At 42.3% G+C, this 27,055-nt stretch overlaps 2 protein-coding genes and 1 non-coding gene across 8 annotated transcripts in view; 1 reads left to right on the top strand and 2 right to left on the bottom strand.

Annotated features, from left to right (window-relative positions):
• KIAA0895 (KIAA0895 ortholog) overlaps positions 1-14,290 on the bottom strand; it is a 33,117-nt gene extending 18,827 nt beyond the window's left edge. The window contains exons 1-2 of one of the 3 annotated variants that reach the window (XM_023751034.1): positions 13,711-14,290; positions 1,805-1,939 (exon numbers count right to left, since the gene is read on the bottom strand). In XM_023751034.1, the coding sequence (XP_023606802.1) occupies positions 1,805-1,829 (25 nt within the window). In that variant the 5' untranslated portion in view covers positions 1,830-1,939; positions 13,711-14,290. Of the gene's footprint in view, positions 1-1,804; positions 2,047-8,697; positions 8,768-8,861; positions 8,896-13,710 lie in introns of those variants that run through there. The other 2 variants (XM_023751033.1, XM_006085325.3) reach the window with 2 other exon arrangements.
• LOC111825252 lies at positions 7,341-7,540 on the bottom strand. The gene has a single exon (XR_002828411.1). It is a non-coding gene; the product is annotated as a U2 spliceosomal RNA (small nuclear RNA).
• The window catches only part of ANLN (anillin actin binding protein), a 37,563-nt gene continuing 23,634 nt past the window's right edge, over positions 13,127-27,055 (top strand). For 3 of the 4 annotated variants that reach the window (XM_023751031.1, XM_023751030.1, XM_014452744.2), the window contains exons 1-7: positions 13,127-13,334; positions 19,743-19,896; positions 22,060-22,377; positions 23,100-23,479; positions 24,718-24,943; positions 25,498-25,685; positions 25,969-26,076. In XM_023751031.1, the coding sequence (XP_023606799.1) occupies positions 13,317-13,334; positions 19,743-19,896; positions 22,060-22,377; positions 23,100-23,479; positions 24,718-24,943; positions 25,498-25,685; positions 25,969-26,076 (1,392 nt within the window). In that variant the 5' untranslated portion in view covers positions 13,127-13,316. The remainder of the gene's footprint in view (positions 13,335-19,742; positions 19,897-22,059; positions 22,378-23,099; positions 23,480-24,717; positions 24,944-25,497; positions 25,686-25,968; positions 26,077-27,055) is intronic. The other variant, XM_006085328.3, reaches the window with a different exon arrangement.

Genomic DNA, 27,055 nt, shown 5'->3' with positions numbered 1-27,055 from the left:
GGGATAGTGAGGGGGAGGGACATGTTCTCGGCTAAATGCTCTCCATAAAGCGTCTGGCCATCCTAATTGGGCTTTCTGTATGGCCATGAAAGCTGGGCTAGGGCTCCGGAGCTATCATCCTAACTGGTCAAGCTCTATGTCAAAGAAATGGGGAAACTATTCTGAAAAATGACCTGGTCAATTCTTTTTAAAGAGGCTGTAAATTTGAGGCCTGAATTGTCTCAAATGGCTGTTTGAATTTTTAATAAACTATAGAAATTCACTGCCAAATTCTCTCTCTCAAGGTATTCAACATGAAGCGCTAGATTGATACATGCCCTGCATTAAATTACAGGAAGAGAGCTGAGGCAAGAGGTCTGTGTCTACTGTTCTATAAAGCAGCTCTCTTCAGACTTCCAACTCTGCATATAAAAAAAATCGCTGACTAGCTGGTCAGAACATCTGCTTTCTAATACTATCTTACTCATACACTCTCTCTGCAAGGATTGTTGTGCCTTGGGGAAGTTATTTTAATTGATTTTACTTCTAAATCGTTACCTAATAACTGTCACTCTGACAGAATCTAACTGTATAAGGCAGTGGCCCTCAAATGGGGGGGGGGGCGGAATTTTGCCCTCCAGGGAACACTTGGCAATGTCTGGGGACATTTCTGGCTGTCACCACTGGGTAAGGGAGGCGGGGGATGCTGCTAAACATCCCACCATGCACTGAACAGCCCCACAACCAACCGTTCTCTATCAATTCAATGTTGCAGAGCCACGGCTGGGAGCCCTGCTCCAAGACAAAAAGATGGGATGGCATTTTTAAGTCACTTTCAACATTTTCATTGTCTTTTAAGATGCAAATAGCATCTACATCACATCACATTTTTAAAAAATCTAATGCCAATTTAAGTGGCCTCTTAGATCTTAGATCCTGTAACTGTCTGTGCCTCCTGTCAACATCGCAATGAGATAAACCCCAGCAATGGCCGAGCAAAATCTGCCCCCTAGTTTATACCACGGAACTGAAATAAAATAGTGCAAAATCAAGACCATGAATATATGGAAAGGAATTTAGTTTTACACTTAAAATATTCAGAGAAAAGGTGGTTTATTGGGTACTGCAATGCCTTGAAGTGATGCCGAGTGTCAGAATTAGGCATTTCCTCTTACTCTGTTCTTCCTCAGAACACCGGACGCCCACCAGCCCTGTCTCGCAGAAACGTTATACAGAAACAAATGCTGGGAACGTGGCTAGAGAATTATCCTAGTATATGTGAGATAATTTTTAAATGATTAATATCCATAGTTATTTAAAAAAATAATGAAGTCAGTAAACTTTCTGACCTAGGTATAGTATATACTAAAGTGACCTTTTAGAAACATCAACTCAAAAATGCCTTACTGACTTAATGGAAGCACGCATACAAATAAGCAGTATAAATACGGACACACAGAAATGTGTTCTTTTGGTTAGCTCTGATTTTTATGAGCAGTCTAGAAAATTATGTCCTAGGGCACTATAATGCCTACTGACATACCTACTGTGTTTTGAAATAGAATTTAACAATGCGTGTTTAGACTGTGCATTTGTAGGGCCAGTAATCTGTGCATGATAATAAGTGACAAAAGGAAAAGGGACTGTTTTTGGTCCCCCTCCGCACATCGCCCCCCCCTCCCCCGCAGCATCTCTTGGTCCCGGATCTCCGCGCACGGAGCCCGCATCTACCGTTACCTGGGCCTCGGAGCTGTCAGGACCCAGCCAGCGGCGGGACAGACAGCGGCGCCCAGCCAGCCCAGCGGCCTGCCCTTTCCGCACTCACCCGTCACGCGAATGGACTCCAGCATCGTCTGGCCGAGGTCGCGGGCGGTGGGTTCCGCGGGCGCGGGGGACGAGAGCCCGCCGGGCCGGCCGGGGCCTCAGAGACGAGGTCGCGGGGGAGGTTGCGGTCAGCGACCTGGGGCAGGTTAGGCGGGTAAGGACAGACGGACACGGGGCTGTGAGCAGTGCTCCCTGCAGCACGCAGGTGACTGAAGGTTCACACCGAGGCCCAACGGAGGGTAGCAGCGTTTAGAACCCGCGCTGTGACGTGGCCGCTCCCCCGTTGCTAGGAAACGTTCCTGGCGTCCGCAGGAGCTGCGCTTCCTGGAGCCTGCGCGCCGCTGGGGGCGCTCGCGGGTCCGGGCCGGGCTCGCAGCACGAGACGGGGAGGAACTACAACTCCCGGCGTGCACAGCACGCGTATTGACTGATAACCCGCACCGGCGTTTGTGCGCTGTTCAAATGGGCTTAACTGGGCAGTAGCTTCACAAGGGAGGGGTTATGACGTGAAACTCAGCCCCAGCTGCGAATTGCAAAGCCAGTCTTCTCCGCCCTTCAGTTAACTTAGAAGGTGCGGAAAAGCTAAAAACCTGAGGTTGAGCTGGATAATATGAGCACCTTTTATTACTCGAGGAAGCCCAGATACATTTACCATGAGTACCCCTGCATGATATCCTCAATGCTACAATACAAACTGTATTGATAGGACTGGTGATCAGTGTGATCCTGTGGCCGGGAGAAATATCACTCCCCTAAGTAAAACACGCCAATGGCTTCCTTTCTTACCTATGAGGTCCTTTATGTCCTGGCCTGCTGCCACCCCTTTGATCTCATCTCCCTCTACTCTCGCCTCCTTGGTCCCCTCGGGGCACCCTCAATGCCCTGCAACTATGACAAGCACTTTCACCTCACGGCCTTTGCCGGTTGGGATTTCCCCTGCTTGGAAGGCTCTCCCCCCAGATGCCCACGACAGCTCCTTCAATTCTTTCAGAACTTAATCCAAATGGCATGTCTCAGTGAGGACTTACCTGGCCACTCGATTTAAAATTCCACTCCTTTCTCAGATTTCTTATCCCCCTTCTCTGCTTCATTTTTTCCCTTAACACTTAACATTATTCATTTTATTATATATTTGCTGATTTGTCTGTCCTTAGAATAAAATTTCTGTAAGTGCAAAAATTGGGAGGGGGGGGGTTCATTGCAATGTTTCCAGCATCTAGGATAGTGCCTGGCATGCAGTAGGTACTCAATAAATTATTTGTGAGTTAATGAATAAGTAGACAATAGAAAGTGCATTTTCAATGATAACTCAGAGAAAATAGAATGATATAAAATGGGTATATAAGAAAAACTCTCTAGGTTAAAGCACTTGATATAGTAATGAGCACTGAATCCTTTGCATTCATAAGAGCAATTATCCTTGCAAAACATGTCCTAAGGAAAGAGGCTGTAAATGAATCGTACATACCAAGCTTCCTTCTATGCCTCCCTTAGCTTCTTTATATACCTAAAACTCTGAAACCCACTTTCCAAGTTTGCTATAAATGCATCTATTACTCCTGCATATTTCTAGTTTTTAAAGTCACTGTTTCTCAAAATATAAAGACTCCTGAAAGATTTTTCCGAGTCATATGTCAGCATCCATTTAAACAACTTACTCTGAATGTTTTTACTAAAGCATGCTTTATCAGAATGTCCATTTTCATTATATTTTGAAGAAACCAAAATGTATTATTTCACTCATTCCATTTATTTATACACAGTCACTGGGACTTGTACTTTTAGAGTACATAAAAGACATGAAACTTATCCTCAAGAGCCTTGCTGGTCAGTAGGGAAGGTTTTATACATCCATCACACACACATTAGAAAATGATGCGCACTAAAGGGGCCTCCTCCTTCAACAGTTCATTTAACGTAAGAATTCCAAAAAACAGCCGGATGCCCCTAGAATATTATTTCATTCTTTACTTTCAAAATTATTTTTATGTTCACTCTACATTTTCTTGTGTCTGACTGATTTGTAAATATCTTTACTGATAAGTATTATATAAAGTTGCATGTCAATTTAATCAAAGCATTTTAAAAGATCTTCTTCCTGTGCTATTAGGCATTGAAGTGGTCTTGCTAACAAATCCATGAGCACAAAGAGCTTATCTAACTTCTTACAAAACTAGTACTGTTATTGGCTCCTTTTACCGTTACTGCCTATGCAATTATTCATCCTCGTCAAGCTCTGCATCTGCTCTGTTAATTACTGCTTTGAGCTATGCCTGCCTAGTATTTCCATTTGCAGCTGCCCGCTTGGCTGCTTTTGAGTCAGCATTGTCTCTGCATATGTGCCAGAACAATGAACAGTCCCATCTTTCTGAGGCCCTTATATCTTTATATCTGATTCTATATAAACCATTAATTTCAAGAGAATTGATGTGATTACCCATTTCAAAGCACTGAATGTAAAATAAAGTTAAAATATATTAAAACTGACTTTAGTAAGTTATGTTTATCTTTAAAGATGCACCTTTTCCCCTCTTTAAAGTTTTACTAAACTTAAGTTTTCCAATACTAGCCAAGAATACCATTGTAGTTAGTTGTCCTACTGTACTTCCCTTTTATGCTCAGTTCCCTGTGCACTACCAGCATTACGTTGTGGACTATTTTAATTTAATGATGATTTCCATTCAATTTAAATACAAAAATGATAGGGAAATGGGTACTTTAATAGAAATATTATTCTTTTATGTGGGATTTTTATTTATGAATAAAGAGCTTAAAGTTTTCTTATTTTATCAGTAACTTTTGTTTAGTTAACTCATATGTTAATCTGTATATTCCATGCTACATGGCAAACTATTCAGTTGATGGAGTTTGGGGATAATAAAAATCCCGTCTAAAAATCTCTGTAATAAGAGAGGATTTCTTTTTTAAAGAAAAAAGATTAACATCCTCCTTTTGAAAGACGTAGAACACATCTGATAATTTACTGTCAATAGAGGAGCGGGTAATAAAGACCAAGAAAGAGGGAGAGGGATGGTGAAGACCAGAGAAGGCTGCTGACAAGTATTGCTAGTGCCAGGGAGAGACAAACAACTGCAAGGGTTCACTTTCCAGCAAAAGTTCATTTCTTTGAGAACAGATCAAGCATAGGTTATGCTGGGAACTGAGAAAAGTTTAATTTCTTAAGGAGAAGTTAGCTTAGTAACTTTAAAAAATTAGAACATTAAAATATAAATTTCACATGAGAATTTAAAAGATTGGGGGGAGGGGAAGCTTCAAGAAAAGACTTTCTTTTCTGTTCTATTGGAATCAATTTATGACATTCTATGTTATGGAAATGCATGAATTGAGGAGAGTCGGTCTGCAGCTTCTGCTGTAAAACAACAGAGCAACTCAGCTGCAACACCCAGATTCTAACCCAGATTCTAACCGGCATTAACAGAAGCCCTGAGGCAAACGTTCCTTCATTTATCTTAGACAAAAATCCACGGAATCGTTGGTTTTGTGGCTTTAAAAAAAATTGTCGGCGAAGCTTGAGAGCTTTCAGGATGCCTGTCCTGAGAATGGAATGTTTTCAGTATGTCTTTTTCAGGAGAATGAAAAGCATTACGTGGAAGGCCAATAAGAGAATGCTTTGTGAAACCGCCTCCGCCTTTGCACGTCAATGAAAATGGTCAGAACAGCACAAAAATCCTGGGAAAGTGATTTTTAAAAATAGGATGTTTTGTTGTAAGTGACTGGGGTGGACAGATATTTTTTAATCAGGCAAAAATACTGCCCATCTTAATCGCATTTGGAAGAAAATAGGATGTACATTAATTACTCCACAGATATTAATTAAGTGCCTACTATGTGCAAGACAAAAAGAGGAAAAAGACACAATCCTGCCCTCAGAAGTTACCGATAGTACACACATACCTATGTGTGTACACATGATGTACATATATCAGCCAGTCCTTGACACACATCAGGGGTGCTCTGGTGAGTAAACCAGATAGTTCTCTTGGAACTTACGTTACAGTTGGAGAAACCACCTGACATGAACTTCACAAACGTGGTAATTTCTGATACAGACAGGTGCTATGAAGCAGTGAGTCAGGGAAGTATGCTAGGTGGTGATGTGGATAAGGGTGTGTGTGTGTCAGAAGTAACTGAGGAAGTAACTTTTGAGCTGAGAGTTGAAGGAAAAGAGCCAGCCGTAGGAAATCTGGGAGCACATGCATCCTAGGTAGAGGGAATTGCAACGGTAAAAGCCCTGAGATGGGAATGATCTTGACATAATCCCTGTGGCTGCATGAAGGTCGGCGTGGTTGGAGTCCAGGGAGCTGGGGAAAAGTGATAGAAGAAAGATCTCAGAGGCGGGCAGGGGCCGGGGAACGGGATTTGTCTTTTAGTCTAAGTGCAATCAGAAACCACTGGTGGATTTTAATGAGAGCAGTGACATAATTGGCTTTTTTTTTTTTTAAGATTGCATTGACAACTGGAAGAGGTTAATGGGGGAAAAGGTGGACCTATGTAGTACTTTCAACAATAAAGATTAAAATTTAAAAGAAAAAAAAAGATTGCATTGACTGCTCTGAGGATAGTGCCTAAGAGGGTGGAGTGGAAGCAGGGAAACCAGATAGGAGACTCTTGCAGGGGGCCAAGTGAGGTGATGATGGCTGAGAGGGAAAAGGAAGCTGTGAGAGGGAGCGAAGAAGACCCAGGATATAGCTGCAGGTTGGCTATGTGGATAGAGTGGGAGGAAAGGAAGAAGGAAATTGACATGACCCCTAGGTTCCTGGCTTGAGCAACTGGGTAGCTAGTGGTGCTATTCAAAGAAATGGAGAAGATTGAAGAAGAACAGGCTTGGTGGGGAAATTCTATTTTAGAAATGTTAAGTTCAATCTGGCAGTTAGGGTACAAGTTAAGATTTCAAATAGGTGGTTGGATATTAGAGTTTGGAGCTCAGGGAAGAGATCATGTAAAGAAATAAATTTGGGAGCCATCAGTATACGGGTGGCACTTTAAGGCAATAGGACCGAGAGATCACCTAGGGAGTGTGTGTAAAGGTAGACAAGAGTAGAATTTTGAGTTTTAGTCATTTAGTGGTGAAGCACAGGAAGAGGAGCCAACAAAGTTTTACACACACACACACACACAGCAATAGATACATAACTATATAACTCTCTCTCTCTCTTTTCTGAACTGTTTAAGAGTCCTTTGCAAACATGATGCCCCTTTACTCCTAAATACATCACAGTATGTATATTCAAGGTGGGGTAAGAGTAGGTTTACAGTTGTTTGTATGGAAAATAATGTTAATAAATAATAATACACGAATAAACTATTTCAAACTGTTAGCCTACTTTTGCTCCACCATGTATATACATACTGTGATGTATTTAAGAATAAATACATGTATATATGTGTGTATGTGTGTGTGTGTGTGTGTGTGTGTGTGTGTGGAAAGAGAGAGAGAGAGAGAGAGAGAGAGAGAGAGAGAGAATGAATGAATGTGGATGTCATGAACACCAGAAATTTGGAAGGGTTAAAGAGAGAGGAGAAGAACGATGGTCTAGAAGTAGTGTGTAAGGAGAGAAATTTTTTGTTTATTGACGGAGCAAGCTCCTATTCCATCTCCCCGTTCCAAAAATCCATCCAATATGTGGCCCACAGATAAAGGATGTATCAGATGTTAAACTGATTAAAACAGAATACCTTAGGACGTTTGATCTTAGCCAAAAGGCCGAGAAGCAATAATAAGGAGAAACTTTTGAAATGCTTGAAAAATAAAGGTCACAACAGACATCAATGGAGTACAATGAACCTTCTTCTTATATCAAACTTAAGGAGATTTTATTTTTGCTGTTCAATAAAGGAAATTTGATGTTTAAGAAACATTTGCTTCCGCCCTAACCGGTTTAGCTCAGTGGATAGAGCATCGGCCTGCGGACTCAAGGGTCCCGGGTTTGATTCCGGTCAAGGGCATGTACCTTGGTTTCGGGCACATCCCCAGTGGAGAGTGTGCAGGAGGCGGCTGATCGATGTTTCTCTCTCATCGATGTTTCTAACTCTCTATCCTTCTCCCTTCCTCTCTGTAAAAAATCAATAAAATATATGAAAAAAAGAGAAACATTTGCTTCTGCTATTTTAAAATATTTAAGAGCTACTTTAATATGGGATTGCTAAAATTTTAAAAATAGGATCTGTGAATATAGCTTTAAGAAATTTAGATATGGAAAAGTAATGTTATCAATATATGAATTACAGTGTGATAAGTACATAAAATAATTCTTCCTCTTTATGAAAGGATTTACTGTGGTCCATTAAATGAATTCCCTAGCCCGGCTCAGTGGATTGAGCGTCATCCCCTGCACCAAGAGGTCACTGGTTTGATTCCAGGTCTGGGCACATGCCCGGGTGCAGGCTGGATCCCCTGTGGGGAGCATGTAGGAAGCAGCCTATTGATGTTTCTATCTCTCTCTCCCTCTCCCTTCTACTCTCTCTCTAAAATCAATAAAAAACATTAAAAAGTGAATTCCCTAATACCCTTATTGACCATTTGAAAAAAGAAATTAAAGCTGTATAAATTTTGAGACTATTGAAGTGTTTGGAAGATAAAGGAAATCTGCCTGTAGTTACATTGTTTTTTGGAAACAATACATGTACTATGTTCAGCAAACACAATCTGTTTTCTCACACTTTGGAATATGAAACTTTAAGTCAATGATTCAATTAGAGAGAAAAAAGTCTGATGCTAAGGACCAATAAAATGTAATGCTAAGTACCATTAATAGCAGAGATTATAACAAATAAAATGGCCCTTTTCAGTAACATGTATACAATATCCTTTGATGGTTCTTATTTCTTCATTATAATAACTGTATAAAAGAAGTGGCCCTTCGGCCAGATAACCTGAAGTAGAGGACTTGGCTTGAATCTTTCTTGCCACTGCCTTATGGTTAGATCTTGGCCTTTGCACGCTCTGTAAAAATAAGAATATTTATGCCATTGTAATTATTTTGTGAGTGAAGTGAGAATGTGTAAATATATTTTGAAAATTAACTGTAAATATATACCATTTGGAGTGTCTTTACTGAAGTAAATACTTTTGAATTTTGTGTTTTTCATCCCTCCATCAATTTTGTCTGTGAAAGATATGATTACTATTTCCTTTGCTGAAAAGGAAGGATCAAATACTCATTTACGAAGGCCACCTTTAATCTCTCATTATCTCTGCTTCAGGGGCTTTGAATCTATCCTTAAATTAACATAATAATCTGTGGTCTTTACCTAAATAACTTTGAAGGTTGTGGTTTTTATTTAAATAACTAGGGAAGACACTTTTGATGACTTTTAGAATATTAACATCATTTAGGTCAAACTGTATAGCTAATAATCATGCAAATATAGCACACATTTATTTTCTCTCCTAACTTAATAATTAAAAAAATTTTTTTAAAGCAAGCAATTCCAAGAAAAAAAACAAACATGGTTGGTATTTATTTAGCATTTTAGCTATAGCTTAAGGGAACACATAGCAATATTATATCTTTGGTGATCAAAATAAATACACTGAAATGTTAAGAGTATAAAGAATTGGATTTGAAATCAGGTAGATCTGGTTCAAATTATATGCTGATGGTCTTAGGCCATCATTTAGCCTCTTTGCATCTCAGTTTCCACATCTCTAAAACAGGAATAATAGTTAGCTTACATTCATCCCTTCAACATATATCGTGAGCCCAGAAAATGCTCGGTTACAGCTATAAACAAGACAAGCTCCTGCCATTCCATAGCTTACAGTCTAGTAGGAGAGGTAAATAAGAAACAAAAACACAGAACTAAAATAATTCCATATAAGTGGTGAACGCAATAAAGGAAATAAATTAGAGTAATAGGATGAAAAGTGATGGGGGAACATAGAGAAGGGGTGTGGCCATCGGATCTGGGAAGTCTTTGAGGAGGTAGGGATTTCAAGCTTAGACCCTACTAATGAGGGGACAGACATGGGTATATCTAGAGGAGCAGTATCCAGGAAGTGGAAAGTTCTTGAGGCAGGAAAGAATTTAGCATTTTTTAATGACCAGATTAAAGGCCTATGGAGTTAGAAACTAGTGGGGGGAAAAAAGGAGTGTGTTATGATATTCAGAGGATATTAGGAGGAGTAGGTAGACAGGGTTGAGGTCACGTATAATAAAAAATGTGGATATTATTCTAATTGCAATGGAAGACATAAGCTGACCCCAAACAAGAAATTGACACTGCATAATTTACATTTTAAAAAGATCCCTAAAAAAATCAATGGAAAAAAGATCCCTCATAGTTCATAAGTTTGCAATGATTACTTATGTTCCTTTATACCAGTGATAGTTTAAAAATATATCTTAAAAGATACAATTTATACATTTTAGGATCAGATTGTTAAGCTTCATAAAGGAAAACAAATCCTCTTGATATTTTTAATTGAAAGCATACTGAGTTTATCACATAACTTGGAGAAAATTTATATCTTTGTGATATCAAGACTTTGCATTCATGAACATGACATATCTTCACTAATTTAGGCCTACTTTAATTTTTTTCCTGTTAATCCTCACCTGAGGATATTTTTTCCATTGATTTTTAGAGAGTGGAAGAGAGAGGCAAAAACAGAGAGAAATTTCAGCGTGAGAGAGACACATTGATTGGTTGCCTCTCACAGGCACCCTGACCAGGGCCAGGGATGGAGCCTGCAACTGAGGTATGTGCCCTTGGCCGGAATCGAACCCAGGACCCTTCATTCCATAGGCCAATGCTCTGAGACAACCAGCTAGGGCAGGTGTACTTTATATCTTCCAAAAATGTTTATTTATAGAGTGCTTCCATGAAGATCTTTAAATTCTTTAACTTATTCCTATTACCACTTTTGTTGTTGCTTTTATTTTTAGCTTCTGGCAGTAATATTGAAATATATTGATTGAAATGATCCTCTAATTCCTATGTTACTTTAGAGAAAATTTTGCTTATGTGTATAAGGAGACATCGAAATATTCATGGCATCATGGAATCTTGGAGTTACAAGTGTACAGCAGTAAAAAAATGAATGAAATGCAGCTGGAGCTACTAATGAGGTTGACTCTCATAAAGAGACTATTGAGGGGAAAACTGCAGAAAGATATGTATAGTGATAATAAAATTTATGTAAAAAAACATATTGTTATGACTATATATGTAGATATAATAAAAGTACATACATGTCATGGGAAGGATAAACATGAAAATCAGGACAGTTTTACGCCTGGGGAGTGGAAGGTGAATGGTATTAAGAAAGGACACGGGAGACTTCAATTATGAGATTCCATATTTCATAAGCTAGGTGTTAGGTACACGATTATCTTATTCACTATGTTTTTGTAAACGGGACATATTTTGTAACAACTTTTAAAAGGAGAAAAGTAAGTCTGGCTTATGAACTGAAGCATGAACTACCAAGGGCTGAGAGAGGAAGAGAGGAGGTACGTTAGGGACCCTCGCTGTGCTCCTGAAGGGTGGAATTGGGTATCTAGCACAGTTTCTGGCACAGTCCGTGTTTAACAAATGGTAGTGATTGTTGAGGTGGTTGCTATCATCATCATCATCAACATCAGGGCAAAGATCAAAGACATGGGGGGACTGTGAAAAAAGAGGAACTAAAACGTTTCAAGTAGCTATGTTGTAAGGTGCTTTATTTATTCTTTGGTCTTAGCTAGAATCTAGTTATAAAGAATCTAAGGCTCAGAGAAAGGCAGAAGGCTCAAGGCTACGTACATGTCTAATGACTCATTTTTCAATGTTGTTTAAAACATACACTCTCTCCCGCCAAGATACACACCCTTTCCCTGTCTAGCATTTGAAAAAAATTCAAACCTCTTTTCTCTTTGGTTCTTAAGTAGCATATTTTGAGTTAAAGTTTAATAGCTCGATCCACCAAACACTTGGATAGTGTCTTATTACTTATCACAGAATACTTTTGGATCGCTCTCAATTTTTCACTTGATCCTCCAAACAACTCCGAGGAAGGGCGGTTCATCATTCCTGTTTTACAGATGCGTCAACTAAAACCCAAAGAGGCGACATCAGAAATCCTGAGCCCGTGTGACCATGAACTTCATGAGTTCCTATGTTAAGTAGTTTATGACTGAATGGGCACTTTTCTAGGTTGAGGGTTAACTCTGATTGTATTGTAAAGGAGTTCACGACTCCCCCAGAAGGTTTAAGAAACAGTGGGTTAAACAGGGCCCTGGTGCAGCCAAGACCCCGAGCCATTTCCTCCGACCTCACACCCTGCCTTCTTCTCATTACAACTCACAGCATCAACCTTCCAATTGGAGATATTACTGGTGGAATACGTTTTGTACTGTTTACCGACTGCTGTGTTATTAAATATACGGAAACATCTTACCTGGGGAGTTTGTTCAGCTGCTGGGCACTCTAATCTACAGGGTGTTATTTTTCAAACGAACAAGTCAAGAGCTGTTACTACAAGCCCCAGCACAAACTTGCTAAGAAAAGGAATCTGACACAGTGGCTATGTAACGTATTTTACAATTGCGAGTAATCTATAAACAATAATCACGAAAAAAATTAATAAATCCTGAGACACAGCTTCTTGATCTGGAGGTGGGAAGCAGACCACGCGCTGGGAGCGGATTTTCATTTCTCCTGGGCCGGTTACCGTATGTCTCAGGGTCCCCCTTCTCCCAATGTAAAAGGAAGGATGAAAGCGGATCCCTCTCTGAATCCTCCCCACTCCACCACCTTTGCAGCTTGGACAGGACTGAGGAGCGCCAATGGGTATAAACTCTTGGCACAGCCTGTGAATGTCGGCCGCATTCTCCCCATGAGAAAGGCTCCAGCGTCCAAGGGGGGCTAGCGGTCAAGAACCCCAAGTGTCCGGGGGCCGCACTAGACCCGCCCCTTAGGAAGGTCACGCCTGCAGCCCCCTTTGGGTGATGTCAGGGTGGGCGGAGAGGATGCCTGGCAAGGTCCGGGGGGGATTTCACAGGAACCCAGGCTCTCAATCCCGCCCTGAGGAATGAAGGCAGGGGAACGCCCCAGCCCAGCCCGGGGGAAGGGAGCGGGTGGGGTGTGCGAACGTTGCAGGCGGGGCTTCGGCCCCAGGCGGTTCCTGTACCCGCAGCTCCGCACCCGCCGCGGAGCCCAGGCGCCAGGTTACAGGCGGGGTCTGAGCTGGGGGAGCGGAGCCGCCCCGGGAACTCCCGGCCGCCGCGGCCACGTGACCCAGTGCGGGGGCGGGGAGAGGCGCGCCCCGCCCCGCCCCCCACGCATGCGCGCGGCTCCCGGCGCTGAAATTCAAATTTGAACGGCAGCCGGAGCCCGAGTCCCACACTGGAGGCTGCGGTGGGCAGGAGCGCAAGCTGGGAACAGTGTCCCGGCCCCGGACTCCTCGTTCTCTCCCAGCGACACACCGAACCGGGACTCACTTCTTTCCTTTTCCGGAATTTGAACCACCGCCTCGGTCGTCTCGCAATCGACACGCGAAGCCCGGGGCGATGGACCCGTTTACGGAGGTGAGGGAACCTGCGGGCGCCGCCGGGCATGACCCTTCTCGGCCCCCACCCGCCCTGCCCACCTCCTGTCAACCTCCGGGACCCCCGGGCGGAGGGCGCGTGCGCGCGCGTGCGTAGAGCCTGCGTGCGGGTCCCGCGGGGGCCGCCGGGAAGGGGCCGCGGGGCGCCCACCTCGGCGGCCCGTCCGCGCTCTCCCGCCGAGGAAACCTGGGGAGGGGAGTGTAGAGTCTGTCCCAAAAGGTAGTGAAAGACGTCCGGTCGGCCCGGTTGTTAAGGGGATGCCCCCGTGGAGTGGGACCCTGTCCCCCGAGAGGGAGGGTGGGGTCCGACGGAGCCGGTCCCGCTGGGAGCGCCCGCGGCGCGCCGGGTGACTCACCGTTGCCTGTGCAACCGCCGCCGGGAGATGGAATGGGATCTGCGGGATCCGTGCGGCCCGCAGGGAGCTACGGATGCCTTTGGGGGTGCGGTTCCCGAGGTAACAGCCGAGCGTCGGAATAAGCTGGCGCCTGAGACCGTCGCCTCCGCTCCCGGGAGGTCAGACGGTTCTGCAGATCCCGCCGCCGGGCCGGCCGGGCTGAAGGTTCATCCCGCTTGGCCGCACATTGGAAGGGAAAGGGGTAGCTGGACGTGTACAAATCAAGTTTATGAGCCCACGGTCCAGAGTAAAGAAATAAACCTTTTTATGTGTGTGTATGGGTGACATCGCCGCAGGCTTTCACTCCCCTTTCGGTCCCGGGGAACTGAATGCGGGTTAATTACATTCTTACCGTGTGATTAATCCTCCGGCTCCGACCCGAGCGGCATGGACGGTTCAGGGGTTTTGTGTTGCCAGCTGTGTCCACTCTCTTTTTCTTCCTCTTTTTAAGGCGGTTGCACAAGCTTCAAACTGTTGTTTTTTGAGTTTCTGCAGAGGGAACCTAAACATGTCTCTACATCAGATTAAAAAACTTAAATGCTTTGGAGAGTAATACTTTTTTTTTGGAAATGTAGTTACAATTCCATAAAGTGTAAGGTATTTAAAAGTTTCAACAGACTTTACTTGTTTTCAGACACAACGGTATTTGTTATTTTTTAAAAACATATTTTTATTGATTTCAGAAGAGAAGGGAGAGGGAGAGAGAAACATAAATGATGAGAGAAAATCATTGATCGGCTGCCTCCTGCACGCTCCCCACTGGGGATCGAGCCCACAACCCTGGCATGTGCCCTTGACTGGAATCGAACCCGGGACCCTTCAGTCCACAGGCCGAGGCTCTATCCACTGAGCAAAACCTGCTAGGGCATGTTATTATTATTTTAAATCCTCACCGAAGGATGTTTTTCCATTGATTTTTAAGGAGAGTGGAAGAGAGAGGGAAAGACAGAAATATCGATGTGAGAGAAACACATTGATTGGTTGGTTGCCTCCTGCACACCCAACCAGGGCCCGGGCAGGGTGGAGCCTGAATCCGAGGTAGGTGCCCTTGACAGGAATCGAACCCAGGACCCTTTGGTCTGCAGGCTGACACTCTATCCACGGAGCCACACCAGCTGGGGCAACAGTATTTTTGTTTCAAGTTCTCAATCATCTTGGGAGAAAACACCAGTTTGCTTACCTTTTTATTTTTATTTTATTTAAATCCTCACTCGATATTTTTTACCATTGATTTTTTTTTTAGCGAGAATGGAAGAGAGAGGGGCTATTTACCTTACTTTTAAAAATTCTCACAAAAATCCTGAACAGTTTTTTTTTTTAGAACACATCTTTGTATCAGCTTTAAAGAATAGGCCTGGTCATGCACCATATTTTTCACTTAATGGAAGTTCTCATGGATATTTTTTTAATGTTACTAACTTAGGATTCCTTAAAACATTAGTCCTCTGTGTTCTGAATAGTTTTGTTTTTTTTTTATTCTCCCAAGTAGCTAACCAGGAACAAAGCATTTTGAATGTTGGCTGAAAATGTTAAAAATGCCATTCTGAAGCAGTACAAATCTCAATTGAAAGAAACTTTATTTGAAAGAAACCTTTCATTTTAGCATGTGCTCAGAAATATGTATTGTTTAATATGTATGGTTTGTATTATGAAAAGTTAGGTCCGTTGCAGTTGGAATAAATGGCTTTGACATCTTTACCTTAATTGGTAGTGAGTGAACTGTTTGAATTGGTTTCCACCAGTAGGTGCTTATTTACAGCATTCATAACATTTTTGCACAATGAAATGAACTGGCACAGTTCCTTGTCTGAAAGGACTGAAAGTCAGTTGAAATGACTTTCTCAACGAGCATTTCTCATCAGAACCATAGAGTACAGGAGATGGAGAGACCGTTTTCTCAGTTTTCCCGTGCCCTCCTCCAAGCATAGCAGATATTTTATTGGTCACATTGATGTCAGGGAGCAGGGCTTACTTCTCCAGGTAACTGGTTGAGAAAGGCTGCAGCCCCCTAACCTCCGTTTTCCTGGGTTCTCCCTGCTGCCGCTGGTGCTCTCTGGTACACTCTTCTCCCTGCTCTTCTGCTGGCAAACTCTGGTTTAACTTCTTGCCACACTGATCTCCCTGCTTCAGAGGAGAGGACACCTTTCACGGTGCTCAGCTCACTTGCATTTACCTCTTGAGCATGTTACTTGCTGGATGTAAGCTTCTCGAAGGTAGGCCTGTTTTTCCTATTCAGAGAGAGGTTTCCCTCACCTCAAGCACACCCAGTAACAGTGCTGAATTAATATAGGAGAGAGCCATTCGGTGCTATTACTTTACAATCAAGTAATTACACACCACAGTAGCTGTTAGGACATTTTAGCAGTGTTTTTAACGTGTAGAACATTTCAAATGAACAGGCATGATAACCTCTCATGCACCCATCACCCAGCTGCACAGGCCGGTGTTTCACTGAATTATTTGAAAGCAGATTCTGGAGGTCATATAATTTCATGCTTAAGTATTTCAGTGTTTACCACTAAATGCTAAGGACTTTAAAAGCAAAACATCAATATGCCATCACACCTAAATAGTAACAGTTCCTTAATATCAGGTATTCCACAAATGTTCAGATTTCCCTAAGCGTCTAATGCTTTTGCAGTTTACATGAATCAGGATGTAGACAGGGCCTTTAAAGTTTTACATGGACCAACGGGAAGTAATGACTCCATCTCGGTTCACGGGCGAACAAGCAGTTTCAGCAGATGTTTATTATTATGATCTGATATGAGCTGATAGCATTAAAAAAGTTATGTTGATGATATGGAGTTAGTTCTCTGACGAAAGTTCTTAAAAAGAGCAATTGGATTTTGTCAAAAGACAAGTTTATAGCAAAGTAAGATCCCCGACTCAGGAGCCCTCGTTTGAATTCTGCCTTGCTTTCCTTAGCTCTGTGACCTATGGCTTGTTATGCAACCCGTGCCTGGATTTCTTCATCGCTAAACAGCAGTAAAAAGAGAGCGTCCCACATAAGGTGGTTTTTGTTTTTGTTTCTAGGCTTTGAAAATGAAATGAGTTAATGTGTGCAAACACTGAAAGTACTTTATATTAAATCCTACATAGTGTTAGTGATTGTACTGTTAGGTGAATTTACACTTACTCATAACATTGGTGTTAGCCTCTTAATTTAAAGATCCGCCCATGGGCGATGGTCATCCCAGTCCAAGACGAGCATAGGGAAAGCAGGGCTAGGTGTGCCAAGGGTGAGAACTTTCTATGGAGGAACCCTAAAAGAGAAAAGGCTACAATGAACGTACTTTATAAAACATCTTTCCTTGTGATAAAAATAAACAAACATGCTGTACTGTTTTGAATGGAGTCTTTCTTATTTTCCAGAATTGTGACAATCTCTATTGACCCAGGAGGGAATGCTACTGGAGTACACTGAGAATAATAAGTTAATTTCTGCCCTAGCTGGTTGGCTCAGTAGATAGAGTGTTGGCCTACAAACTGAAGGGTCCCAGGTTCGATTCCGGTCAAGGGCACATGCCTGGGTTGCAGGCTTGATCCCCAGTAGGGGGCGTGCAGGAGGTAGCGAATCAATGATTCTCTCTCATTGATGTTTCTATCTCTCTCTCCCTCTCCCTTCCTCTCTGAAATCAATAAAAATATATTTAAAAAATAAGTTAATTTTTAAGAAGGCAGGGAGTCAGTAATCCTTCCTAGGAAAATTTTTGTCACAAATGATTCAAAGTGTGTGTGGCAGAAATTGCTTAGGGACTATATGCTTCAGTTATCTTAGATTCATCCATGTGGAGTATCTTATGTCCTGATTCTGTTAATTATTGCAATGTTTTATTTTTTTATTCCTCTACTCTTTGAAGGAATGTACGTTATAAACAAAAGAATCTTTAACTTCCTGATACACCATTATAAGGAAGGGTGACTTACATTTACTGAGCTGTTGTTTTTATATGTATATCATTTCTTTTAAATTAATAACCTTTGGTATTTATTAGTTTTTATTTTACAGAGTAGGGAACATTTTTTTTTCCTCTTTTTACTTATCTACTTTATTTTTAATTTGGATCCAGAGTAGACAATAGGACAGTTTGTGTCAGTTAGAATGACACAACCGCATTCTTTTGTTGTGACCCATTGCTCATAGTAACTGAAGATACACTGACACAAGTATTCTACAGACTGGAATGGAATGTGGGCATGTCCATGAGTGAATATAATTAGGCTAGTTTTGTCTGAGGAGTGATTTTATTGCTGGAGAAATGATCAGACATAAATTTGTCTATCACCTTTGAGTTTATGCAAGACTTTTATTTAAAGGGGGAAGGTTTTGTGTTTTGGAAGGCACTTGGTTCATAAATCACCCTGTCAGTGCCAGAGCATTTAGACTCTGTGTCACTTTTTTCAACGAACTTCAAAAAAATTTTTTTTATTGATTTTAGAGATGGGGGAAGAGACAGAGAAATAGAAACATCAATCTACTGCCTCCAGTACATCCCCTACTGGTGATCCAACCCATAACCCGGGCATGTGCCCTGACAGGGAATTGAACCCTTGACCTCTCTGTGCACAAGATAACGCTCAACCAACGGAGCCATACTGGCCCGGGCTCAATGAACTTTAAGTTAGAAATCATCCTAAGGAGAGGAGAGAGTTGAACTTTCTTCCCAATTTAGCTCATGCTTCAGAGGATTAAAAAAAAAAGTTATTTTAATTAAGGAATGAAAAGGTCAGATGGAGTTTAATTTTTTAGTCTGCCAAGTACTACACCTGTGCTTGCAGGGCAGTATATAACTCCAGCCAGTAATCTGCCCCCTCCCTCAGTGTGTGCATGTGGCAGAGAATGAGTTGTTTTACAGGTCTCGTGTTTGTTTTACCACAATTCAAACAGGAGCGTCAGAGTTCATAAAAGTATTGATAACTTTATGAAATGGCTCAGATTTCAACATAAAACTTTTATATTGACATTTAATTAAGTAAAACATTAAGATTGTTTAGTGTATTTTTTTCCTCTTAGGAAGTGTCTGATGTTTTCAGTTATCTCTTGCTATTTACCACCCCAGATCTCTGGTTGTATTGTGTTGCTGCTGTACCAAATGACCACAGACTTGGTGGCTCAGAATCACACCTTCTCGTCGTAGGTCAGAAGTCTGATGGGTTTTACTGGGTTAAAATCAGGGTGCAGACAGGATTGGGTTCCTTTGGAGATTAGGGGAGAATTTATTTCCTTACCTTCTCCCGCTTCTGGCGCCACCTGCCCTTCTAGGGTCCTGTCCCCCTTCATCCACCTTCACAGCCACCAGTCACGTCACTCTGACCTCTGCTTCCCCTGCCACCTCTTCTCTGCCTCTGAGTTTCCTGCCCCTCTTTTCCCTTATAAGGGCCATTGTGATTACATAGGTCCAGATAACCCATGATGGTCTTTCCATCGCAAGATTCTCAACTTAGTCACACCAGCAAGCTTCCTTTGGCCACGCAACATATTCATAGTTTCAGGACATGAGGATATGAGCATCTTTGGAGACCATTATTCTGCCCACCTACCTTAGTGCTTAAAACAATGACCACACTATTTCTTTTTTAAAAACTATGTTTCTACTGATTTTTTGAGAGAGGAAGGGAGAGGGATGAGAGAGGAGCATCCTCAATCGGCTGCCTCCTGTCCATCCCCTACTGGGGATGGAGCCCACAACACAGGCATGTGCCCTGACTGGTAATGGAACCGGTGACCTCTTAGTGCATGGGTTCTCCTGTTTGCTTACCGCTCAGTCCACCGAGCCACACCAGCCGGGCTTTATTCCCCCTTTAATGTTCATGTTACATCAGGTGTAATTTTGACATTGGGGTGCTCATTTAGTGGATCTTGAATGCCTTAGGATTTCACTTTTGAAATGTATTTAACTCTTTTTCTGCATGGCAGTTGGTGATTTTAGAAGTTACCTGAAGTTTAGTGAGCCTTTGACTAAACCGTATTTTAAATATTATCTATGTAGAAACTACTCGAACGAACCCGTGCCAGGCGAGAAAATCTCCAGAGGAAGATGGCCGAGAGGCCCACGGCAGCACCGAGGTCTGTGCCTCCCGCCAAGCGCGCCAGAGAGCCGCTCGCAGAAGCCAGTAACCAGCAACCCCTGTCCGGGGGGCAAGGTAAGACTGTGAGGTGATGGAAGGAGAGGAGCCCCAAACGTTTCCTCGTGCATGTGCAAGAATCAGCATCTGGGGGAGGCAAACGTAGCGGCCCCTGGGGAACGACCAGCCTTCTCCGTCTGTGCCAGGATTATGTTCTATGTTAGGGCCATAGCAGAGTTTCCCTTAACAAATAGTTCAAATGAATCGGTTGAACTTTATTTTCCTCAATGCAAACTTATTCTGAGTGTGGAATAGTCTGGAGATAATCCTTAGTATAACTTTAAAGCACAGGTAGAAAAAGAGGTTACAGAGATAAGGGCTTGGGGCTGGCTTACAGTTATTTTGGAAACTAACCATAGAATGATCATTTGTTACTCCCCTCCCTCCTGTCCCCCAACCCTCCCTGGCCTTCCCACTGCAGTTCGACAATCAGTTTGAGGCAGCTCTGCCACTGTATTTATTATTGTTCGAAAGTTTGTAATGGTCTTAATTATCCACGAAAGAGTGAGATCATGTGGAGGGGAGTAAGAGATCAACCGAAGGACTATTTTCCTCAATGCAAACTTATTCTGAGTGTGGAATAGTCTGGAGATAATCCTTAGTATAACTTTAAAGCACAGGTAGAAAAAGAGGTTACAGAGATAAGGGCTTGGGGCTGACTTACAGTTATTTTGGAAACTAACCATAGAATGATAATTTGTTTTCACATATTTATGTTGAGGGAAGGGAGGGGAATACGTTACATATAGATGGTATTCGGCCAGGAAAATAGAGGCCTGGCCCAGTCCAGGATCTTCTGCTTTCGCTGTGACACGGGTTTGTACAATCACATAGTGAGTGCTGTGTGCTTGAAAACCAGAGGTTGGGACTACATTTTGATGCTAAAATGTAGGCATTTACTGTTGTTCACAAGAACTGTAAACATAAAGGATTCTGTTTTTCCAGGTGGTATTGCATGTTAAAATAGAAACATGTTAAAAATGATCAGATAGGTCAATGGAAATGAGTTACAGAAGAATAGAAAGTTTCATGCTGTGTTTTACTTAGATGGATGTTGATAAGGGTGGTCATAGCCTCTTACTATTACAACTTTGGTCACTGCCAGAACAAGGATACTTGGTTAGACAACCGGTGAAACTGACCTCTTAGGAAATTTACATTCTGACTTTTTAAAAATATTAACTTTCCAGGAGATACATTAAGACTCATTCCTGGGTTGAAATCATATGCCTTATGTTTGGATTGCTCCCTTTTATTTTAGGACTTGGAATTTTTTTTCTAGGTGTTTGTGGAAGTTTAAAATGTGAAGTGTGGTTAAGCACTTGTGCTGATGAATTTGTTTGGTATTGACTAGATAATTCAGTCACATTTTTTATTCCCTGTCTCTTTCCTAAACCTCAAGCCAGGTGCCCTGGTATCCTTGACTTATTATTGTCTGTGAAAGATTGTTTTAAAAACAGAAAGTCTGGTTCCTACCCTTAGCTCAGCTGTGTCCCTTTAGGCAGGGAGCTAAATTCCTCCAGCTTGATTTTTCTTATCTAAAAGTGAGGTGATCAGGCTGTGACCTTTAACAGGCTCCGGAATATTTGCTCATTCTGTGTGTGCACTTTTAATTTCCTGCTGTTGTAAACTGTGTAAAGTATTGTGCATATATATTGAGAATGTTACTTGAATTTATTTTCATTCAGGTTTTTTAAATCATAAATTATTATTTTAAATCTCTCATCAGCTCTTTGTAATACTTTAAGCAATAAAAAAATAAAAAACAAACAAACAAAATCTCTCATCAGATTTCTAAGTTATTGAAAGCAGAATTTTACATTTTTCTTGTAAGTAAAATCATTGAAAGGATTAGTGCAGTGGTTCTCAACCTTCCTAATGCCGCAACCCTTTAATTCAGTTCCTCATGTTGTGGTGACCCCCAATTTCATTGTTATAAATTGAACATAATTAAAGCATAGTGATTAATCACAAAAACAATATGTAATTATATATGTGTTTTCCGATGTCTTAGGCGACCCCTGTGAAAGGGTCGTTCGACCCCCAAAGGGGTTGCGACCCACAGGTTGAGAACCGCTGGACGAGAGAAACATGTGTTTTATTAAGTTGTGAAGTACCTATGGCAGTTGTTTGTGCTGTGAGGAAGTATGGAAGTTTGAAATTTTCCCCTTTTTAATCTAGAGAAATCTTGTACAAAACCATCGCCATCAAAAAAACGCTGTTCTGACAACACTGAAGAGGAAGTTTCCAACTTGGAAAATGCACAACCGGTTGAGTCAGCTTCTGCCAAACCTTGTTCTCCAAGTCCTGTGTCCCCTCAGGCACAGCCACGGGCACCGGCTCCAGCCAGTGATTCCCCGCCCGCCACCCAGGCATCGCTGCTGGGCCTGCAGAGAGCGCCGAACGCCAGGCCCGAGGCCTCTGCAGCCTCCTCTGTTAAAACACGGATGCAGAAGCTGGCAGCCCAGCGGCGCCACTGGGATAATGATGAAGTGACAGGTATGAATGACATGGATGGGATGTCCCTTAAATCTGTCAGTAAGATTCACCTTGTATGTTGAAAATCGTATTTATCAGTTAATACATGACGGTAACTGCTTTTGCTTCATCTATATCCCAGTACGGTCACTTGCACATAGTTCACTTATCAGTAGTATATTTATCAGGTGTGGGGCGTGCAGGAGGCACCACACTGAGGAGGGACATGTTTTTGCAATTTCAACTTCAGGTGTGTTATCTGCAGTGTCTGGGGTTTAGCCAAAAGGAGGGAGGCAGTTGGATAAGAAAGTTTTGTTTTTCTTTTTTTAATTTGGATTAAGTATCATCTGATTTGAAAAGATATTGTCACATTTAAACAGCTCGGTACTCTCATGCATTGGACTGCAGGGGTCCTCAAACTACGGCCCGAGGGCCACATGCAAATACAAATATTGTATTTGTTCCCGTTTTGTTTTTTTACTTCAAAATAAGATATGTGCAGTATGCATAGGAATTTGTTCATGGTTTGTTTTTTTTTTAAACTATAGTCCGGCCCTCCAACAGTCTGAGGGACAGTGAACTGGCCCCCTGTTTGAGGACCCCTGGACTAGAGCTTTGGACTAGTTCTAAGCCTGTTAACCTCATTAAAAATCCTGAGTGGAGTGGTGCTGGTATTTGCACGTAGTACCGTACATGCATCTCTTGAGCATGGTCATGAATTCTTTTTCTGAAAACATTTTCAGATGATACCCCTGAAAGCTCACTCATCCCAGCGATGCCAGCGGAGGACAAGGCGGCCTCCCCTCCCAAACCAGCAGAAGCCTTGGCAACTCCCGTGGGGAGGAGGGGCCGTCTGGCCAACCTTGCTGCTATTATTTGCTCCTGGGAAGATGATGTCAGTCTCTCATCGGCAAAGCAGAACAGTGCCCCAGGACAGCCTGGCACCACTTGTTTGTCCAAAGCTTCCTCTGCCAGCGGAGCATCTGCTGGCATCAATGGCCGCAGTGTTGCGCAGGAAGCCGCATGCTGCTCCCCGAGGGGTGGCCATGCCTCTCTGAGCAAAGCCCCGGCCTCGAGAGCCGCTGCTGCCTCCTTGCCTACGGGTGCTGTTTCCAGCGCTGCGGTGAGTACACACAACTTTCAACACAGAAGCCTTTCTTCTTTGTTAGGAGAGATGATGTACATTTACGTGTAGGTCTGTCTTTTTATAACAGCTGCAGTGTTTTATGTTACTTTTAGAATATTGGTTTCACAGAAAGTAAAAGTCATAAATTTGGTACCCCCATCCCAAGATAAGTGAGCAGTTAAGAACTAGTACAACTCCAAAGTGTGCACCATAATATGACGGAGCCTCTTCGTCAGCGAGAGCCTGAAAATGACTTTCTCCGTCAGGGTGCGCATTTCTGACAACTAGGAGCCATAGTGACCAGGTAGCAGTTGTCAGCGGTGGGTACGGTGCTTTCATGTATGTCTTTTTGAAAGGTTCCCTTGTGCATGTGCTACCTTAACATTTAAAAAAAATGTCTTTTAAGAAAACAAAAAAGAAAAAGAATGTTGTGTACTGGGCATCGTCATTGAGTGTAGCGCTGGGATCTGGAATTAGCCTGCATGCAGTCCCAGCCCTGCCACCTCATTAGAAGTGTGGCCTTGGACAAGGCTTCGTCTTGCAGAACCTAGAAAAGGGTTCTGGGAAGGGTGAAGCGAGGTGATGTGCACAGAGCACTTAGCATAGTGCTTGGCACGTAGTGAGTACTTCCTTTATTATCATTAGTCATCAAGTACATGATACAATAAAAATACATATATGTTTTTATTTATTGTAAAGGGAGAGAGAAACATGAATTGGTTGCCTCCTGTAGCACCCCGACCAGGGACTGAACCCACAAGCTGGGCATGTGTCCTGACTGGGAATTGAACCGGCGACCTTTCAGTGCACAGGACGGTGCTCAACCAGCCAACCAGCTGAGCCACACTGGCCAGGGCTATGATACGATTATGTTAAAATAATACTGACTTAATTAAAATACAAAAATATGTAATTTGGTTTAACAGTTAAAATTCATAAATGTAATAGTGTGATACTATTAAGAAATTGTTTTTTAAAATAGTGACTCTGTCCTTCATACTAAATTACCCATCGATCTAGTATACAGCCTGAACTATACAGCATAATTTGAATTACAGTATTTTCCAAGTTGATTTTTTTTTTCAAACCTTTCACATTGGCTTGATCTATTTGCGTTGTTGTTATGGGACTTTTTCAAACCTTTCACATTGGCTTGATCTATTTGCGTTGTTGTTATGGGACTATCTTTAGTTATGGTGAGTGCTGTATTTATCCTAAGTGTTTTCATGTTTCAGAAAGCTGCTTCTTCCCCTGTGAAAGCTTCTATATCTGTCACCAATGCTAAGAATTGTGAGGTACGAAAACCTGAGCGACTTCAAAAAACTCCTGCTAGTCCTTTGAAAACTGAGGTATCGAAACCAATCGGGAAATCAGCTGAATCCCAGACAGTTCGGCCCAAAGAAGAAGTAAATAGAGAAACTTGTCTGCAATCTCACTCTAAAGACAAATCTACAACACCAGGTTATGTATTTTTTTAAAAAATCTAAAGTTATCAGGGTTTCTCTTCTCAGCATTTTAAATACCCAGTTTGAATGGTACAGGGTTGGTTTGCCAGGGCAAGTGCTGAGTGCTCAGATGAAATGTCTTTAAATTCAGCTTTAATTGGTAGAGTGACTGTTTATGTAGATCAATCCAGTTACTGGTCAAAGCAGTTTAAACATGCTTTTTCCTTAGAATGACTGTGCTAGATACTTTCCTCTGTGCTTTTTTTAAAATATATTTTTTTATTGATTTCAGAGAGGAAGGGAGAGATAGAAACATCACACTCCCTACTAGGGATCAAGCCCACAACCCCCACATGTGCCCTGACTGGGAATCGAACCCATGACCTGCTGGTTCATGGGTTGATGCTCAACCACTGAGCAACACCACTTGGGCATATATTGTTTACTGTCTGAATGAATAATCCTGGTAGAGTCAAAGCACTTTGGAACTGTACAGGCATTTAGAACTTCCCCGTAGAAATGATAATGGTTACTTATTCTGAATAGCCTCCAATAATGTGTTTTCTGTAGGAGCAGGAGTCAAGCCGTTTCTGGAGCGCTTCGGAGAGCGCTGTCTAGAACGCAGCAAAGACAGCCCCACGCGGAGCACACCCCACAGGACCCCCGTGGTCACTCCGAACACCAAGGCCATCCAGGAAAGACTGTTAAAGCAAAACACATCTTCATCTACTACCCACGTAGCCCAGCGGCTCAAGCAGGTGCGTACATCCTACTGCCTTCACATTACCCATGCCACGGTCTCAGCATAGAACGTACAGACATCAAGTTGTGTATTCCCATACCATTCCTTTTGACTGAATAAATAGCATCTTGGTTCTCTGTATTGTGTATTTCAAATTAGAAATACAATTGTTCTGTATTCCTTTATATTGTGACTTTTTTCCTCTTAAAACCGAAGACAAGCAAAGTTAGTAGTGTTTGGATATTATTCTTAAACCTACTATTGACTTTTGTGTAAAATAGAGCTTTTGATGATTTTAGGAACGTGAAAAAGAACTAGCATGTCTTCGTGGCCGATTTGACAAGGGCAATTTATGGAGTGCAGAAAAAGGCGAAAACTCAAGAAGCAAACAACTAGAAACCAAACAGGTACTGTAGACAAATAGGCGAGTGGTGATGAAAGGAGGAAGGACAGCTCTGGCTCTCCATGCCAGGCCTCTTTATTGGTGGGCGCCACTAAAGTGCATGGTATCATTTAATCCCCACACTAACCCTGGAAGGTAACACTCCCCCCTTTTCTGGGTGAGGACTACGCCCCAGGGAGGTAAATCATCTGTGCAAATGGCACAGCTGGTGTGTGGGGGAACCAGGGCTTCTAACCAGACCTCTGACCTTGGCCTCCTCCTTTACCCCCACCTTTATTCTTGGGCCCCATCCACAATGGAAGGATGCGGCTTAGTGAGTTTGTCTGGTGCTGTTTTCAAAGCTATGATTTACACCTTTGAGGATGAATGCCATTGCTTTTCATTACCACCACTCATTCTTTCAGTTACTCAGCTAATGTCTGAGAGCCCATTGTATACAAACCCCGAAGCTTTTTACTCTCCAGGTGCGCTCAGCCCATTGTTCTCACTTCTGAAATGCACCTGCCCTGCCTGCCCCTTCTCAAACTTCTTGCTTACTCTTAAGACAGTCTGCAGCACAGTATTTGATAATGTGCTGTGTGTTTGTACATCAAACTGGCTACTAGCTGAGTGTGCAAGTTACTTAACTCTCCTGTGTCTCAGTTTTCTCATCTGTAAAATGGAGACATTAGTACCGATCCTAGAGAGTTATTGGGAGGATATGATGAGGCAATGATGTGAAGTGTATAGAATAGAAAGATGACTGACACATGAAAAACTCTATGGAAGTATTCGCTGCTGTTCTTATTTCTTCTCTTGCTTTAATCACAACCTTTTCAAAAGCAAACAAGCAATGAATGTTTCTTTTGCATAGCCTTATAAATATTTTAAAAAATGACTCAGATAAAGGAATTTTTTTCTTTTTCCTTTTCTTTTTTAAAAAAATATGTTTTTATTGATTTTAGAGAGAGAGGAAGGGAGAGGGATAGAGGGATAGAAATATC

Source organism: Myotis lucifugus, unplaced genomic scaffold, assembly GCF_000147115.1.
Source record: "Myotis lucifugus unplaced genomic scaffold, Myoluc2.0 scaffold_18, whole genome shotgun sequence".
In the NCBI taxonomy this organism is placed as follows: domain Eukaryota; kingdom Metazoa; phylum Chordata; class Mammalia; order Chiroptera; family Vespertilionidae; genus Myotis; species Myotis lucifugus.
This window is presented reverse-complemented; position numbering and strand designations above follow the sequence as displayed.